General features: G+C 39.0%; 1 protein-coding gene across 1 annotated transcript; it reads right to left on the bottom strand.

Moving 5' to 3' along the window:
- Positions 1-2944: 2944 nt before the first annotated feature.
- LOC133739000 (squalene monooxygenase SE1-like) lies at positions 2945-5744 on the bottom strand. Its single transcript, XM_062166709.1, has 7 exons — positions 5356-5744; positions 4949-5060; positions 4558-4735; positions 3930-4428; positions 3566-3841; positions 3193-3444; positions 2945-3083 (listed from the first exon to the last, which is right to left on the bottom strand). Exons 1-7 carry the CDS (start codon positions 5467-5469, stop codon positions 2979-2981), a joined length of 1536 nt encoding a protein of 511 aa, XP_062022693.1. The 5' UTR covers positions 5470-5744; the 3' UTR covers positions 2945-2978.
- Positions 5745-16075: the final 10331 nt, after the last annotated feature.

The raw sequence follows: 16075 nt of genomic DNA, 5'->3' as shown, positions 1-16075 counted from the left end.
AGTGATAGGTTCATAATTTCATACATTTTTATACCCTTAAATGTAGGATTCTAGGCTTAGAACTTGTCATCTTTGAGTCATTTACTTTGTCTTTGTGTTTTGTAGGTTAAATTGGAGAAAAGAATGATTTGGAGCTTAAAGTCAAACGCAGGATTGAAAGGGTGCTTGCTATCCTGAGTGTCCAGAATCGTCTCTGCTGTGCGTCAACTTTGAGGATTAAACTGTACCTTCTCACAAGGAATTATCAGGCGAACCATATACCATTGGAAAGATACGGATGTTATCTTTCTGAGGAATTTTACGGAAGTGGATTCGCATTCTTCTAGAGGAAGTTATGATGATTTAAGTGAACCTAGTTCGGGAAGGCAAATTCTGACGGATTTTGCATATCTTTTCGGAATCTGACTTGTGAGGCCCAAGTCCGTTGATCTTAGCACTCGAATGGAGCAAGACTGAACGTATTTGACATAATTGGAGTAATTTCTTGCGTTGACTATAATAACCTTGTGTTTCTTTAGAGATAAGAAATCTATTCCAAGTTGGACTAGAAGACTTAAGAAGCCCAAGTCAAGAAGGAATTAAAAGGAGACATACAAGGCAGAAAAAGAGGACGTCTAGACAGAAGAGGCGGCCTGGAGAGCAGATTGAGACGCAACAAGAGCAAGAGGAGTCACCTCCATCTTTATTCCTCCTTTACTATGTTTTTCTTAGTTATTTTTATTGTTTCTTTTTGCTAAACTTCTAAGCTAGGGCTGAGATGAAGCCCCTAGTATGACTATTCTATTTGTTTAGTTGGTTTGCTATTGAATTTCTAGATTGCTATGCTAAACTCTTAATCACCGTTTCAATAGAACTTTTCTTCAAAATCTTTGCTCGGGATCAATAAGACCTAGGTTTTGTTTATGAGTTATTTGGTTGGAGAACATGATGCTTGATCAATGAGTAGATGTTTTCTAGGGTGCCAAAAGATAATTAATCTTGTGATTAAAGAGTTGTGAATTAAGGATACAAGTGATTGATCATAGTCAATATTCTTGTTTGCATGATTTCCTAGTTCTCTTTTGCTTAATGGAGTTGAACATGTTTGCTTGAACTTGATCATTAAGTGGAGTGAATTATAGTTTGGCTACGTGAATTCTATACAGGATCAATAAGTTGGAATTCATAAGTTAGAAAAACTTTGGCATATGTCCGGGGTCAATAAGGCTTATGTACGGGAATCATTAGCATAAAATCTAGGGAATTCAATGGTTGTCAGCTAGCAATAGAGTAGAAGTACTAGGTGGTGGATTCAAAGTCTTAGCATTCAACTCTCATATTTTGTTAACCTTCTAAAAAACCATTCTCTCAATTCTTTTGTTTCTATTCTCAGTTGTTTAGTTATAATTTCAATCATTACAATCTTCCCCAATGTTTGTTTATTTTTGTGTTCAATTGGTTATTTGAGTTAGAATCAATTTGAGTTTCAGTCCTTGTTGGAACGACCTCGTGCTTGCACTAACTATACTACAATCGATTCGTGCGCTTGCGAGTAATCATTTAAAACACAACAGCAAGGAACAGTCGAAACCCTAGGTATAAATACCAGGTTTCAAGGACGAATCAAGAACAACTCTCAAATCAATCAAACCCTCGGATTATCAAGCCTCTCAGGAGCAAACCTTCAACCTCGTTGAAACCCGACGACCGTGCTTCCAGTCCTAGTCTCTCCAAGAGCCAACTTTTAAGTGCTACTGCCACCGATACTACCAGCGAAGCAATGGTAACGCCCTCGCAACCCAACGAAGCTAAAGTCACGCTTTAGCAAACCCTGTGCTTTCTCCAAACTTCCCAGTGATTGCTCTGCTTAGTCTACAACACTAAGTATCGATTCGGTGTCGCGAAGAGATCACAACCAAAGCCCTTATCTGTAAGGCAAGAAGTCCTTTCTCGGAAGGCATAGAGAAGAGCCTTGTGACGAGGTTGGTGCTCTCCTCGTCCACAACGTTTGAAGAAGAAGTCAGGTCAAGGGACTCCCCCGACGGCTGCACCCCACGGTGCTGACACGCCCGCGCAATCACACACTCAAAAGAGACAGTTTGCAGGCCAACTGGTTTCCGCGTCAAACAATAGTAGTGATGAAACAAAAGAAGATCAGTCATACATTGACCTCTTTTTGAATGGTCAGAACAGAGCACTCTCTGAGAACTTGATTCCGGTTGAAGAGTCTTGGAGTCGGTAATGATCAACCAATGCATTGTTAAGGTTCATGGCATTCTCCTTTGGCATGTGTTAAGACAAATAAAAGATGACACCATGAAAGGTTTCTGGTCATGCTAGCTGTTGCCATTCCTTGAGGGATCATTTGGTTTTGGTGGTGGGCATTTTTCACTTAATTAGTTAATTTAGACATTCCTAGCTAGGTTATGGGGATGACATCTAATTTGGCTTCATGAATGGAACCATGTCTTCTTAAGGGGGATTCCATGCTCTAGTTCTTAGCTTTCTTCCAAGTTTGGTTCCTTGTATTTGGGTGTGACATGATGAAATTGTTCGTATCAAGTTTTACTTATGTAGGGAGTGGAACATGGAATCCACCTCAAGGCAACCACTGCTTTGGCTTACCATTTTTTGCAGTTCTAGAATGGTATTCATTTCATTTTCTGTGCTTTGTAAGTTTGTATGTATTGTGGACTAAACATCGTAAGCGTATTCGGAACTGTGAACAATTACAGAATGAATAGTCAAGTTAGTTTACTCGTAGGCATTTGAGATATAGATAAGCCAATGACCAAAAGACTGAATTATTTATCACTGCTATAGCTTTGTACAAATTTGATTAAATGGTAAATGTAGCTCGTTCCTATTGCAGAACAACAACTCTAAAAGAATTAAGAACATGATTTGCTATCTCCTAAATTTAGCATTCTCCCCCATCTTGATCTCTAATTTCTGTAAGGGGAACTAAGACTCTGTCCAAATATTCTTGTGTCATTTCTTCAATGAAGAGGTGGTGATCTATAATATGCTGGCACCGTTGCTGGAAAGAACATCTGTCTAACCCCTTCTCCCTTTATAATGGGGAATATGATGCCTGATGCACTCTGAAAAATAAAAACCTTTAATAAGTAGCTAGACAATTAGGTGTATACGGGAACTTGTAATTGATGAGCATGTTGATGACAAAGTAGTGTGGATAGTTGGTTAACATACCAAGATCAATCTAAACCCTAGCCAGATGCGTTGAGGTGAAGGGAATGGAAGCATTAAGCGCCAATGGAGGAACAAGTGTAGCGGACGAGGATTAAGGCCAGAGAGCAGAGATACTGGTCCATATGAACAGATTCCTCCAAGGCTCAAATAGCCAAAACAGGCTTCACGCATTTCCTGTCTTGCTGGATCAGGCGAAGCACAAAAAACCTTGTACAAAGCACTTGCCAATGTGTTTATGGTAGATGACACAGGCTGCAATGAAAATGGAGCACAACATCAGCAAAGCAAAAACCTTTAAGAATGCCACATTGGGTGGAGTTTTCTTGATAAAAGGAAAAAGTCAAGTTATGAGTTTTCTGACTAGGGGCTTTACCTTACGCAATGTATAAAATGATTCAAGGTAATTGCACAAAGCAGGTGCATCATTAAGATCACGTAGGGGTCTAAGAAGATCGCGGAGAAGGACTATGTCTGAAAGAGCCACGGTCATTCCTCCTCCTGTTAAAGGATGCCTCATGTTGAATGAATCCCCCAACAAAATTGCTCCAGGAGTGGGAACTGGATTAGCAGCCATGCTTTTGTTTTGCATGGATCTAATATTTCCTTTCTCTACTGCAACCATAAAAGCATTGTAGAGCTGTGGGGGAACCTGAAATACAATGTAGTCATCAGATTAGTCCAGTTCAGATGTTTATCAAGTGTAGACTAATCAAGTCAAGCAAACTATAGATGCATACCTGAGGAGCCACCACAGTCCTCAAATAGTTAGCCATTTCACCACTAGCAACTGAAGTTACTTTTGTCCCAGGTACATCGACCAAACAACGAATCTCAGTGGAACTAATAGGATAAAACAGGATGGGTGAAGGGTCTCCCAAAATCACATGTCCATGATTTGCATGGGGAAGATCACAGTTCTCTAACACCAAACCAACAAAACAAGAGGGGCTTTCAACCTGCAGCAATAACAAAAACATTGTCGGTCTAATGAAAGAGAAAAACCTCCTATGATTGAGTCTGATACATAACGAATGCTTGATCTTCCAATATTGAAAATGCATCATTACCTTTGGATCACTGAGAGATTTGCGCAGATTTGAAAAGCAGCCATCGCACACAATTGTTAGTGGAGCATATGTTCTCATCTCCTCTCCAGCCTTGTTCTTGTAAATCACCCCTTTGACAATGCCCTTTTCCTCGATTAGTGTAGTCACCGATCCTTGTTCCAATTTGACACTGCAATGGGAATTCCATGGGACATAAGCAAAAGATTGAAACTTAAAACAGATACCACCAATCACAGAATGAATCCATAGAATACAAATCTGGTAAATTGTAATGTACTTGAAGGGAAAGGAGGATTACTTTGAAAGAGTTGTAGCTTTTTCACGCATTCTTTGAATAAAACGCCCATTGTGGAAACTTCTCCCAGCCACATCTGAACTATACTGCTCCAAGGGATAAGACAGTTTTGTATCCTTGCCATCTTTGTAAAGAGCATAACCAAAGACCTTCTGAGCATCAATTGACTCGTTTGCACAATCTGCAGCCACAAATAGATACTGTTATTATGCGTCCATGTAGTACTAATTAATCATTTAAAGCAGAAACTATGGCAATGTAATGGAATCAGACAATTGAACTGCTTCAGCTATAATCACAGCAGTTTTAAATTGGTTGTGGAATCAAACAATTTTGAGCTTCAACTTCAAAGATGTGCACAGTTCATTTCAAACTGAATAAGGTGAATGCTTACCTTCAAGACCCAACCCAATCAATTTGAGATAACCCCCAGGCTGCAAAAGCTCACCAACAATTCTGTCTGGCTCACTCAAGTCTCTTTCAATAACATGTACACGCCGTCCTTCCTGTAACAAAAAGCAAACATATGCTTAAGTCAAAAGCCCAAATTACAGATTTAGCTCCAGACTCTTCCACAACAAGAAATCTGAAATCTAAAGTTTTGTCCCTTTTCGAAATGCCTTCACATCACATATAAAAGGTGGGTTCAATCACACCCCTGTTTCTGAAATTTGAAAGCTCTTGTAGGCAATATTCATCTAAAATTACTAGTATTTATTAATTTCCAACAAAATCCCAAGCTTAAAAGCAAACTTGGTAAATGCTTCAACAAGAGATTTCATATTTTCATTACAATCTGACCTTGGCAAGAGTGTAAGCAAGAGCTGCACCGGCAACTCCGGCGCCGACAATGACGACGTCGGTACTTTTCTCCTCCTCCTCCATCTCCGGTTGAAACACACCGTTCTGCGGCATCCTCACAAACCCATTATCACTCTGAAATCCTCTACCTTTTTCTTAGCGCTAAAAGTGCTGGTGATGATCATGAAGAAAACAGAGCCGAGCAGAGAAGCCAAGACTCCACCCAGAACGTACTCGTAAGACACCATCTTTACCAAGATTCACGGAAACCGATGCGCTAGATTGAAGAGAAGAACAAGAAGAAGAATGAGGGACTTGGGGATTCTCTGTCTCTCTCTATGTATGAAACTATGATTCAGTTTAGCTTTTACGTGTGGGGAAATGAAGAAGCTTTGTGGTTAAGGTGACAGCTATGGAACTCTTAACGGGGTTTATATAAGACTTTATATAAGACTATTTAGGCGCAACGAGTACAAGTTAGTAATACGTGTAGGCCAAGACCCAAACTAAAACGTGAAGGCGCCTACCCGTGGGGTTTTTTTATTTTTTTTATTTTGTGTAAAATAAGTTGTGTTAGTGTGTGATTTAGCCTATGGTAGAGTGGGATGGGGGGTCATGGGATAGAAGTCAAAAGTACGGTCAATTGTGACTCTGGAAAGGCGATTGACGTCGGCGATTGTTGGAGTATTGTGCAACTATGGTCTCTAGTACACACAATCATCATCATCAGCACCATGATCATTATAGTATTATACTATTAGGATTCAGTTTTGTTCTTTAATAGTGGTTTGATTTTCTTTTTTGCAAGAAGGGATTTGAAGACAAGAATCTTGTTGGTTGATTGATTTAGCGAAGATTGGGGGCATATTAGTTGGGACTTTGAATTATAGATTGAGTAAAGATTTGAGGTCATGTTGATGGTCTTTTCTTTAGGGTGTGTATATGATCTGTGTAGATTTTTTATTATATTAACATGCTAAATATGTTATATAAGGATCGAATAGTTATTTTTTCAGTTGCATGATAAGGGATATGCTGTTAATATTTATGACTGCAATGCTAAGTGTGAAGGACGTTGTGACGAAGAAGTTTTTGACCATGAAGAAGGCAGGAGCCGTCAAGAATCAAAATCAGACAGGCTCTGGTTAAATGACAATACAAGAACAGTACGTGGAGTTAGCTCTACACATGTAACTAACCTATAATAAGTTATATATGTAGAAATCGCTATTTTAATAATAATAATAATAAATAAATAAAAAAATGATGACTAACCAGCGTACATCCTGAAACATTGGTCATGGTAGAACAAGTTTCATACAAAATGTGTACGTTAGTAGTTTCTAAACGGACGTATACAATAACATAAATAAATTTAAATTTCAAACCTCATTTAATATTCTTCAAAAACAAAAAGTTATAAAAAGAACTCCAAGGGATTCGTAAATCCTCCAGACCCGCAAGGCCTTGAACCCAACAACCATATTAGTTCGTTCACTGTTACAAACTACTTATGCTAAGTGATCTAGAGACTTTCGGTTGTTATCATTGTTTTCTTATGAAAAATAAAAGTTATCATTTCTGTTTGAGCCCAAAAGTAATTTTGGCAAGATCCTTTAATGGATTTAGCACAGCGGGCCGATACCTGCGGCCCAAAAATAAGCCTACTTGGGTTTGGGTTACAGCTTCGCCCATTCCGTGATCCATAAGGAAAACGAAACCTTATTGGAATCAAGTAGCAGAGATTGAATAGGAAACTTCAATCAATAATCCTTCTATGGCAAGGAACAGTCGAAACCCTAGGTATAAATACCAAGTTTCAAGGATGAATCAAAGGACAACTCTCAAATCAATCAAACCCTCGGATTATCAAGCCTCTCAGGAGCAAACCTTCAACCTCGTTGAAACCCGGCGACCGTGCTTCCAGTCCTAGTCTCTCCAAGAGCCAACTTTTAAGTGCTACTGCCACCGATACTACCAGCGAAGCAAGGGTAACGCCCTCGCAACCCAACGAAGCTAAAGTCACGCTTTAGCAAACCCTGTGCTTTCTCCAAACTTCCCAGTGATTGCTCTGCTTAGTCTACAACACTAAGTATCGATTCGGTGTCGCGAAGAGATCACAACCAAAGCCCTTATCCGTAAGGCAAGAAGTCCTTTCTCGGAAGGCATAGAGAAGAGCCTTGTGATGAGGTTGGTGCTCTCCTCGTCCACAACATTTGAAGAAGAAGTCAGGTCAAGGGACTCCCCCGACGACTGCACCCCACGGTGCTGGCACGCCCGCGCAATCACACGCTCAAAAGAGACAATTTGTACCGCACTGATTTTCGTGTCAAACATTTTGGCACGCCCAGTGGGACCTACATAGTGTTTCTTCGCGAACGTAACCATTGGGAAATTGACTTGGATACACATTTACGCAAGCGTACGTATCATTGTCAAGATAGAGAAATATTATGCCCAAAGTTTATCGTACCACGGGGATTAGTGGCTAACCCACAATCCTTGGGTAATCGGAAATAAAGACACTTAGCAAACAAAGAAAGAAACAAAAGAAAATAAATAAAAAGGCTAATCTAAGGCACCAAGCTTTAGCAATGCTCGGCTTTGATTTTCACCAAAGCCTAATCAAAACTAAGAGCCTAGTGATGATTATTTACAATGAGTTAGAAATTCAATATTTTGAGAGTTGATTTTAGGTTAACAAAAAGTAATGAAATGTAAAACAATTAATAAAAATACAAAGAAATTAATAAAAGGGTAACCAAATAAATGGGAATGTCGGGTGTTAGGGAGGTTCCTTCACCCAAATTCTATGTGTCAGAAGCTAATATAATGTAGATGCAAATCTCCTATTTTGGCGGTAGTCGTATCCAAGGCCGTTCAAGGCTCAAGGACCGAAATTCCCTTTCATGGTATTCCTACTCCGGTTCAAGGGTCGTAGGAACTCACTTGACATAAATTAGAGCCGATTCAAGGGTCCCTAATTCACATCAAGAGGCCTAGAGATCGAGGAATTAGACTACTAAGCGACCCGCCCGCGCAATCACGCAACGGGTGTAAATCACCATGCTTATAACCCCTCGAATACGAAATTGAAGGTTTCTAGCTTAGGAATTAGAGGGAGTCAAGCCCCTAACTCCATCCTAGACATGCTCAAAATACACACCCTAGAGTTGACTAGGCTCCTAGACATGCATTTTAACCCAACAAAAATAGATATAAGCATCCATCATATGAAAATTGCATCATTACATTAAATTAAACATCTTTTACACAAAATTTGGGTTAGGGACACAACCCTAAAACCCAACAAGAAAATTACTCACAACCCATAATCATAGACATCAAAATTACAAAATTCAAATACAAAAGAGAAGAGAAGTGTAGGAGAAAACAAGAATAATCACAACTAGCTAAAAAGCTAGCATGACTAGTCTTGAATTACAACTCCTACAATTACCCAAGTCTTGAATCTTGTAGAGGAGATGCCTTTGATGAATCTTTGAAGCTTTGGGTGAGTAAATCCTTCAAATCCCTAAAATAAAACTAAAGAAAATAAAAAGGGAAGAGGAGAGGATGAGAGAGCAGCCCAAAAGGGCTGCCTCTGTTTTCTGTAGTGCGGCGCTCTCTCTTCTGTAGTGTCCTCATGCTCAAGGGTTAATTGAATATATATGTGGGTTGCTGAGGAGGAAAGGGCTGATGAATGGATGGCTGGGATTGAAGAATAAAATATGGTCAGTGTGGTATGTGGCTCGGATTCGTAAAGAAGAGAGAGAGAATTATGGTTGATTGATGGGTGGCTGCTATGCGTGAAGGAAGAGAGAGTGAATGAGAGGGATAAGGTCATGTGAGTGACGTCACAAAGGTAAAGAGCACGTGCTGTGCTTTGGATTTCATAAGCATAATTAACCAATTGGTTAATTAATTGATGCACTGCCACATTTAATTAACCCCTTTTTCTTTTCTTTTCTTTTTTTTCTTCTCTTTTTCCTTTGCTGTCGTTGACCACAGTTGACCGGGTTTGTCGAAAACTCCTATCATCTTCAATTTTATATCAATTTGTCTCATTCCGGAGACTCCGCTTATTTTCTGTAAAATAAATAAAAATGAATTAATTACATATTAATTGACTTGGGGATTAACTTATTTATAGTGTTTTAGATATAATTATACGCATAAAAATGCGTATAATCACACCCCCACACTTGAATTTTGCTTGTCCTCAAGCAAACTAAATGAAATCTAATCCGAAATCTACCAACTCAAAAACATAAAGGAAGTGTAGTATTAGCATTTCCAACCATAACCCTCGGAGAACTAATTATGTAGATGACCATGAAGTAGATGTAAGCACAACATAAGATTTTTGAATTTGTAAGGCAATTAAGATGCACATGTGAGAAATGCTCAAGTATATGCATGTGTTGACCGTATGTCAAATCAATCCACCATAATCAAATAGGCACATAGAAGACCCGATATAACCCACTAAACTCACATAGGTTCACTAAATATTACCGCTCAAGTGTTTAGGGGCTATATGTGTTTCACTCAAAAGCAATTTCACAACATGCGTCGCCATATGCTTGCTCTTCGATCTCATCTCCGCTAGGTAGCCCACAACATTCAAGATTAAGAGGTCTTTTATTTGGTTGTAATGAGACTAATGGCGAGTGGCTATAAGAAATGAAGGATAGGAAAAAACAAAGTCCATGTAAGCCGGTGAAGCAACTCTCTCTTGTAGAGATATATGACTTTGCTTTCAAATGCTAACTCACTCACTCTAATCCCAAAGTACAACCCCCACTACACTATACTATAAACAAAAATAATACTAGTTATTTATTTTTTTTTTCTCAACACTTTTTTTTTTTTTTTTTCTCTCATTTTCTACTTTCTTTTTATTTTCACAACTTATTCTATTTCTCTTTTTTTTTTTTCTTTTTTTTTTTTCTTTTTTTTTTTTTTTAGAACTTTCTTTTCTATACAAAATCACTCACCCCCACACTTATTCTTTTGTAACCTCACACTTTTGACTTTTTTTTTTTCTTTTCTTTTGAAGCACTCAAACATAAAGTCATTCTCTCGAATCGCTTCACCAACTACCATGGAAGGGTAGGATATAAGTGTATAGGCTAGGTAGGAATTTGTGGTGGTAATGAACAAAAAGGCTAAATATATAAATAGGCTCAAAGTGGCAATCTAGTGGTAAATATCTTTGGGCACATGCTTCTTTGGCCATGGTGGTATATAGTCCTAATGCCTCAATCCTTTCTATCATGTCGCAAGCTAAAAGTAGCCTCAAGAGGTCTCAAGCAAGTTCTAGATACGCATTGTCATGAAATTGTACACACATGAAAGAATAAGTGAATGAACGATGCATACACTATAGATATAGGCACAAAAACTCACAAATAAGGGCATGCAAGTTAATCGAATAATCTATATGCTTCTCTCATTATGATGAACGAACCTAACATAGGCTATGTACACACATATAGTCAAGCATAGATCACATATGCACTCAATTACAAAACAAATTCAAAATCCTAGATCATGCTCAATCTATCCACAATCATAACAAGTTAAGTCCATGACTCGTCATTGGGGTTGGAAAAAGGCATTAACCACTAAAATATAATTACAAAAAGCTAATCTAATTTTTTTTTTTCATAGGCGTCCGAGCCCTCACCCCCACACTTAAAACCAACATTTTCCTCAATGTTGTCAAGTGAGCTCGAAAGCTAAAATCCCTGTCGGATTTAGGCATGAGAGTGAAGTTCGGGCGAAGGCACAAAAATTAACTATGAAAATGAAAATCTAAATGCGGAGAAAAGTTACGGAAAACCCCCTTTGTAGACCCTCCATTGCTCACGACCTTCGGAGAAGACTAATATGAGACACCATCCTCAAGGCACAAGGCCTTGACTTCCTTAACGTATGCTCCAAGCTAGCTCTGGGTGCTCATGAAAAGATCAACTCCATTTAGAACATAAATGTCCTCGAGCAATGCGTCACAAATAGGCCACCAAAGAATAAGGACAAGGTCCTCCATTAAGATAATAGGCTTTGACCACATCCAATACACTCCACGACTGCCCATAGATTATCCTCCAAAGATGAAATGAAGTGCAAAGAAGTCCAACCAACCCGAGTGAACAAAACTAGTGAGTGCAGAAGACTTCCAGCAATGACCTTTCTGTCTTCAAATGCCCATATATCATACTCAGAAAGAGACAAAGAAGTGAGACCACTTGGAATGGAGAGTAGACTCAGAGAGCTTTCTATCCATATAAAGGAAGCCACCTATCTCCAATTGAGATGAAAACTATAACTGGTCAAAGTTGCCAGCTTGTAATAAATTCTGCTGCTGACCCTCAGTCACCAAAACTGCAATACCTGAAGCTCCAGAGGCGCAAAGAGGGTGAGACCAACGGGATATGAAACTAGACTCATAAGGATACCTAATGGTAAAATTTCACTGGAAAATCAATTCTGAGTCAAAAATCGTTGGCCTCCAAACTCACTGTTGTGTTCTACAGTTTCTGCTGTGCCCTGTTTCTGACCTCTGTCACTTGGAACACTATATCCGAAGCTAGAGAGGCTCAAATCAAAAACTGTTGTACCAACATATAGAGGACATGTGAAGATACATCTCTGGAAAATTTGAGCTCCAAATAACTTAATATGTAGAGGTTATAGCTTCCCAAAATCACTCTACAGTGGCTGTCTCTGTTCTGACCTCCATGCATTGACTATTGAATAACTGGAGTTCCAAGTGTTCAAAGGGTCTGAAATTTTGGCACAAGACAGTAGACACATAGTGGAATGTCTACAGAAAAATTCAGCTCAAAATAACTTGTAAATCTGAAACTTTAGTCACCCAAAATGAACTGAAATTTCTGGACAGAAATTGCTCACTATCACATTCATTCTTTCTTCACACTTCCAACTCCGAACACCTCCCATCCTTCCAAAAATGACCAAAATGCTTTATTTGCCACAAAAATAAACTAAGAAAGAAATAAATACTACCGATGATGTGCTAGGGTTGCCTCCCTAGCGAGCGCTTTGTTTAAGGACTTCATTGCCGGTCCATATAGAACAATCTTGTCAAGGTGGATACTTCTCAAGTACGACCACCCTATTGTTTGGGGCTAAGGGATTCTTTGATGTATCATAGAGACAAGACCAAGAGCTATCCATGAATGTTCCAATTGGTTCCCGAAAATGAAGCTTCTTAATCTTCCCCTTCTTCTCAATTTTTCTTCTAGGAGCTATCCTTGCCTTCTCCTTCTCAAGTGGCGTAGAAATGATGCTCATAGGAACAATAGGTGGTAGAAGCTCTTGAGAGTGATGGGAAAGGGTGAGTGCAAGTGCTCCATTTCCTTTCCAATCCATCACCTCATTGTAGAAACATTGACCACTTAATGGTAGATTGAGAGGTAAATTTACCTTGATCCCAATCCTCTCATTAATAACATAAGTGCTCAATGTCCTACCCTCCACCTTGGGAAGCTCATGATGGATCTCCATGGATGTGGGAGGAGAGAAAGTCCTTGGATTTTCAACTTCTTCATCACAAGGTAGTGAATGAGTCTCTTCCTCCTTAGGAATATCGGCCTCAACAAATAAGGGATTATGGTGTATGACTTCAAGCTCCGCATCCTCCTCAATGAACAATGGATTATGGTATATGACTTCAAACTCCGCATCCTCCTCACTAGACAAGTCATCCTCCTCTTCGGAATCATCTTCAAGTATCTCCCTTCCATTAGGAAGCTTAGATTTCCAATATTGCACCCATTCCTCCGAAGTGTAGTCTCTCAGCTCACTTGCATTGAAACTTTCATAACTAAGCTCAATTTCTTGTACATCAACATCACTATCATCATTTTCAACTTGCATAAAGGACTCTTGCTCAAGATGCTCGATATACACATTTTCTCTTGAAATAGGCTCCACTTGGTCAAAGAAAGATTCATGCTCATGAAAAATTGTGAAGGGTGGCTCTTGTGCAAGACTCGCCTCAAGTTGCTCATTGGAATGTATAAGCATCTCTTGAGAAGCTTGCAATCGAGCTTGGGAGGCCTGCAATAGAGCTTGAGAGGCTTGCAATTGAGCTAGTATTTCTTCAAGGGAAGGCTTCCTAGACTCATATGCTTGCTCATGAGGATATGCTTGGGGAACCGTAGTTTCTTGTGAAATCCTAGCTTGGGAGGCTTGCAATTGAGCTAGTAGTCCTTCAACGAATTCCTTACTAGGCTCATGAGCTTCATCTTGTGGATATGCGTCGGGTACAAATGTCTCTTGATAAATGTACTCACGCTCTTGCATAAAATTTGGGCATTCAAATCTCAAAGAGCACTCAAAACGTGAATGCCATGGAGAATTACACAAAGCACACGTTTCATTGCAAGAGGACATAGAACCGACCGCATGAGAATTCCACACTTGATGACCTCCACCATAGAAACTTTCTTGCTCATATCCCCTCGGATCATCCCATCCATAGTTCCATCGATCCATAGCTCAATGTGATAAGAAATAAGTACCTATGGATTCCCAAAATGATATTAGTAACCAAAAATTAAAAACAAAATATAAAACTAAGCACACAAAACAATAAAACTAAATTAATTAAACTAACAACTTTTTTTTTTTTTTTTTTATAACAAAGAAACAAAAATATGCTAAAGTGACCTAAAGAACCGATTCACCAAGGGATTAAGGCTATTAAACCCTAATCCCCGGCAACGGCGCCATTGACTTGGATACACATTTACGCAAGCGTACGTATCATTGTCAAGATAGGGAAATATTATGCCCAAAGTTTATCGTACCACGGGGATTAGTGGCTAACCCACAATCCTTGGGTAATCGGAAATAAAGACACTTAGCAAACAAAGAAAGAAACAAAAGAAAATAAATAAAAAGGCTAATCTAAGGCACCAAGCTTTAGCAATGCTCGGCTTTGATTTTCACCAAAGCCTAATCAAAACTAAGAGCCTAGTGATGATTATTTACAATGAGTTAGAAATTCAATATTTTGAGAGTTGATTTTAGGTTAACAAAAAGTAATGAAATGTAAAACAATTAATAAAAATACAAAGAAATTAATAAAAGGGTAACCAAATAAATGGGAATGTCGGGTGTTAGGGAGGTTCCTTCACCCAAATTCTATGTGTCAGAAGCTAATATAATGTAGATGCAAATCTCCTATTTTGGCGGTAGTCGTATCCAAGGCCGTTCAAGGCTCAAGGACCGAAATTCCCTTTCATGGTATTCCTACTCCGGTTCAAGGGTCGTAGGAACTCACTTGACATAAATTAGAGCCGGTTCAAGGGTCCCTAATTCACATCAAGAGGCCTAGAGATCGAGGAATTAGACTACTAAGCGACCCGCCCGCGCAATCACGCAACGGGTGTAAATCACCATGCTTATAACCCCTCGAATACGAAATTGAAGGTTTCTAGCTTAGGAATTAGAGGGAGTCAAGCCCCTAACTCCATCCTAGACATGCTCAAAATACACACCCTAGAGTTGACTAGGCTCCTAGACATGCATTTTAACCCAACAAAAATAGATATAAGCATCCATCATATGAAAATTGCATCATTACATTAAATTAAACATCTTTTACACAAAATTTGGGTTAGGGACACAACCCTAAAACCCAACAAGAAAATTACTCACAACCCATAATCATAGACATCAAAATTACAAAATTCAAATACAAAAGAGAAGAGAAGTGTAGGAGAAAACAAGAATAATCACAACTAGCTAAAAAGCTAGCATGACTAGTCTTGAATTACAACTCCTACAATTACCCAAGTCTTGAATCTTGTAGAGGAGATGCCTTTGATGAATCTTTGAAGCTTTGGGTGAGTAAATCCTTCAAATCCCTAAAATAAAACTAAAGAAAATAAAAAGGGAAGAGGAGAGGATGAGAGAGCAGCCCAAAAGGGCTGCCTCTGTTTTCTGTAGTGCGGCGCTCTCTCTTCTGTAGTGTCCTCATGCTCAAGGGTTAATTGAATATATATGTGGGTTGCTGAGGAGGAAAGGGCTGATGAATGGATGGCTGGGATTGAAGAATAAAATATGGTCAGTGTGGTATGTGGCTCGGATTCGTAAAGAAGAGAGAGAGAATTATGGTTGATTGATGGGTGGCTGCTATGCGTGAAGGAAGAGAGAGTGAATGAGAGGGATAAGGTCATGTGAGTGACGTCACAAAGGTAAAGAGCACGTGCTGTGCTTTGGATTTCATAAGCATAATTAACCAATTGGTTAATTAATTGATGCACTGCCACATTTAATTAACCCCTTTTTCTTTTCTTTTCTTTTTTTTCTTCTCTTTTTCCTTTGCTGTCGTTGACCACAGTTGACCGGGTTTGTCGAAAACTCCTATCATCTTCAATTTTATATCAATTTGTCTCATTCCGGAGACTCCGCTTATTTTCTGTAAAATAAATAAAAATGAATTAATTACATATTAATTGACTTGGGGATTAACTTATTTATAGTGTTTTAGATATAATTATACGCATAAAAATGCGTATAATCAGAAATCAAGCGAAAATCCTTACCAAAAGGTTTACGCCAACTGCCCGAAGCACAAGACCTCCAGTTACAGTCCGCATACTCGTGCGGACTGTCGTGGTCTTTCGGACGAACAGGTAACTCAAGAATTTTCTCTCAATCCATCATCGCACGTGATGTC

This window comes from Rosa rugosa, chromosome 3, assembly GCF_958449725.1.
Source record: "Rosa rugosa chromosome 3, drRosRugo1.1, whole genome shotgun sequence".
NCBI classification, from domain to species: Eukaryota; Viridiplantae; Streptophyta; class Magnoliopsida; order Rosales; family Rosaceae; genus Rosa; species Rosa rugosa.
This window is presented reverse-complemented; position numbering and strand designations above follow the sequence as displayed.

Excerpts from the sequence above, each read along its gene's own strand:
- LOC133739000 (XM_062166709.1), bottom strand. The coding sequence starts at position 5,469 with ATGCCGCAGAACGGTGTGTTTCAACCGGAGATGGAGGAGGAGGAGAAA. Across the intron at positions 5,061-5,355 it reads TTGCTTACACTCTTGCCAAG|GAAGGACGGCGTGTACATGT; the intron begins GTCAGATTGTAA and ends TTTTTGTTACAG. Across the intron at positions 3,445-3,565 it reads CATTTTATACATTGCGTAAG|CCTGTGTCATCTACCATAAA; the intron begins GTAAAGCCCCTA and ends TTTTCATTGCAG.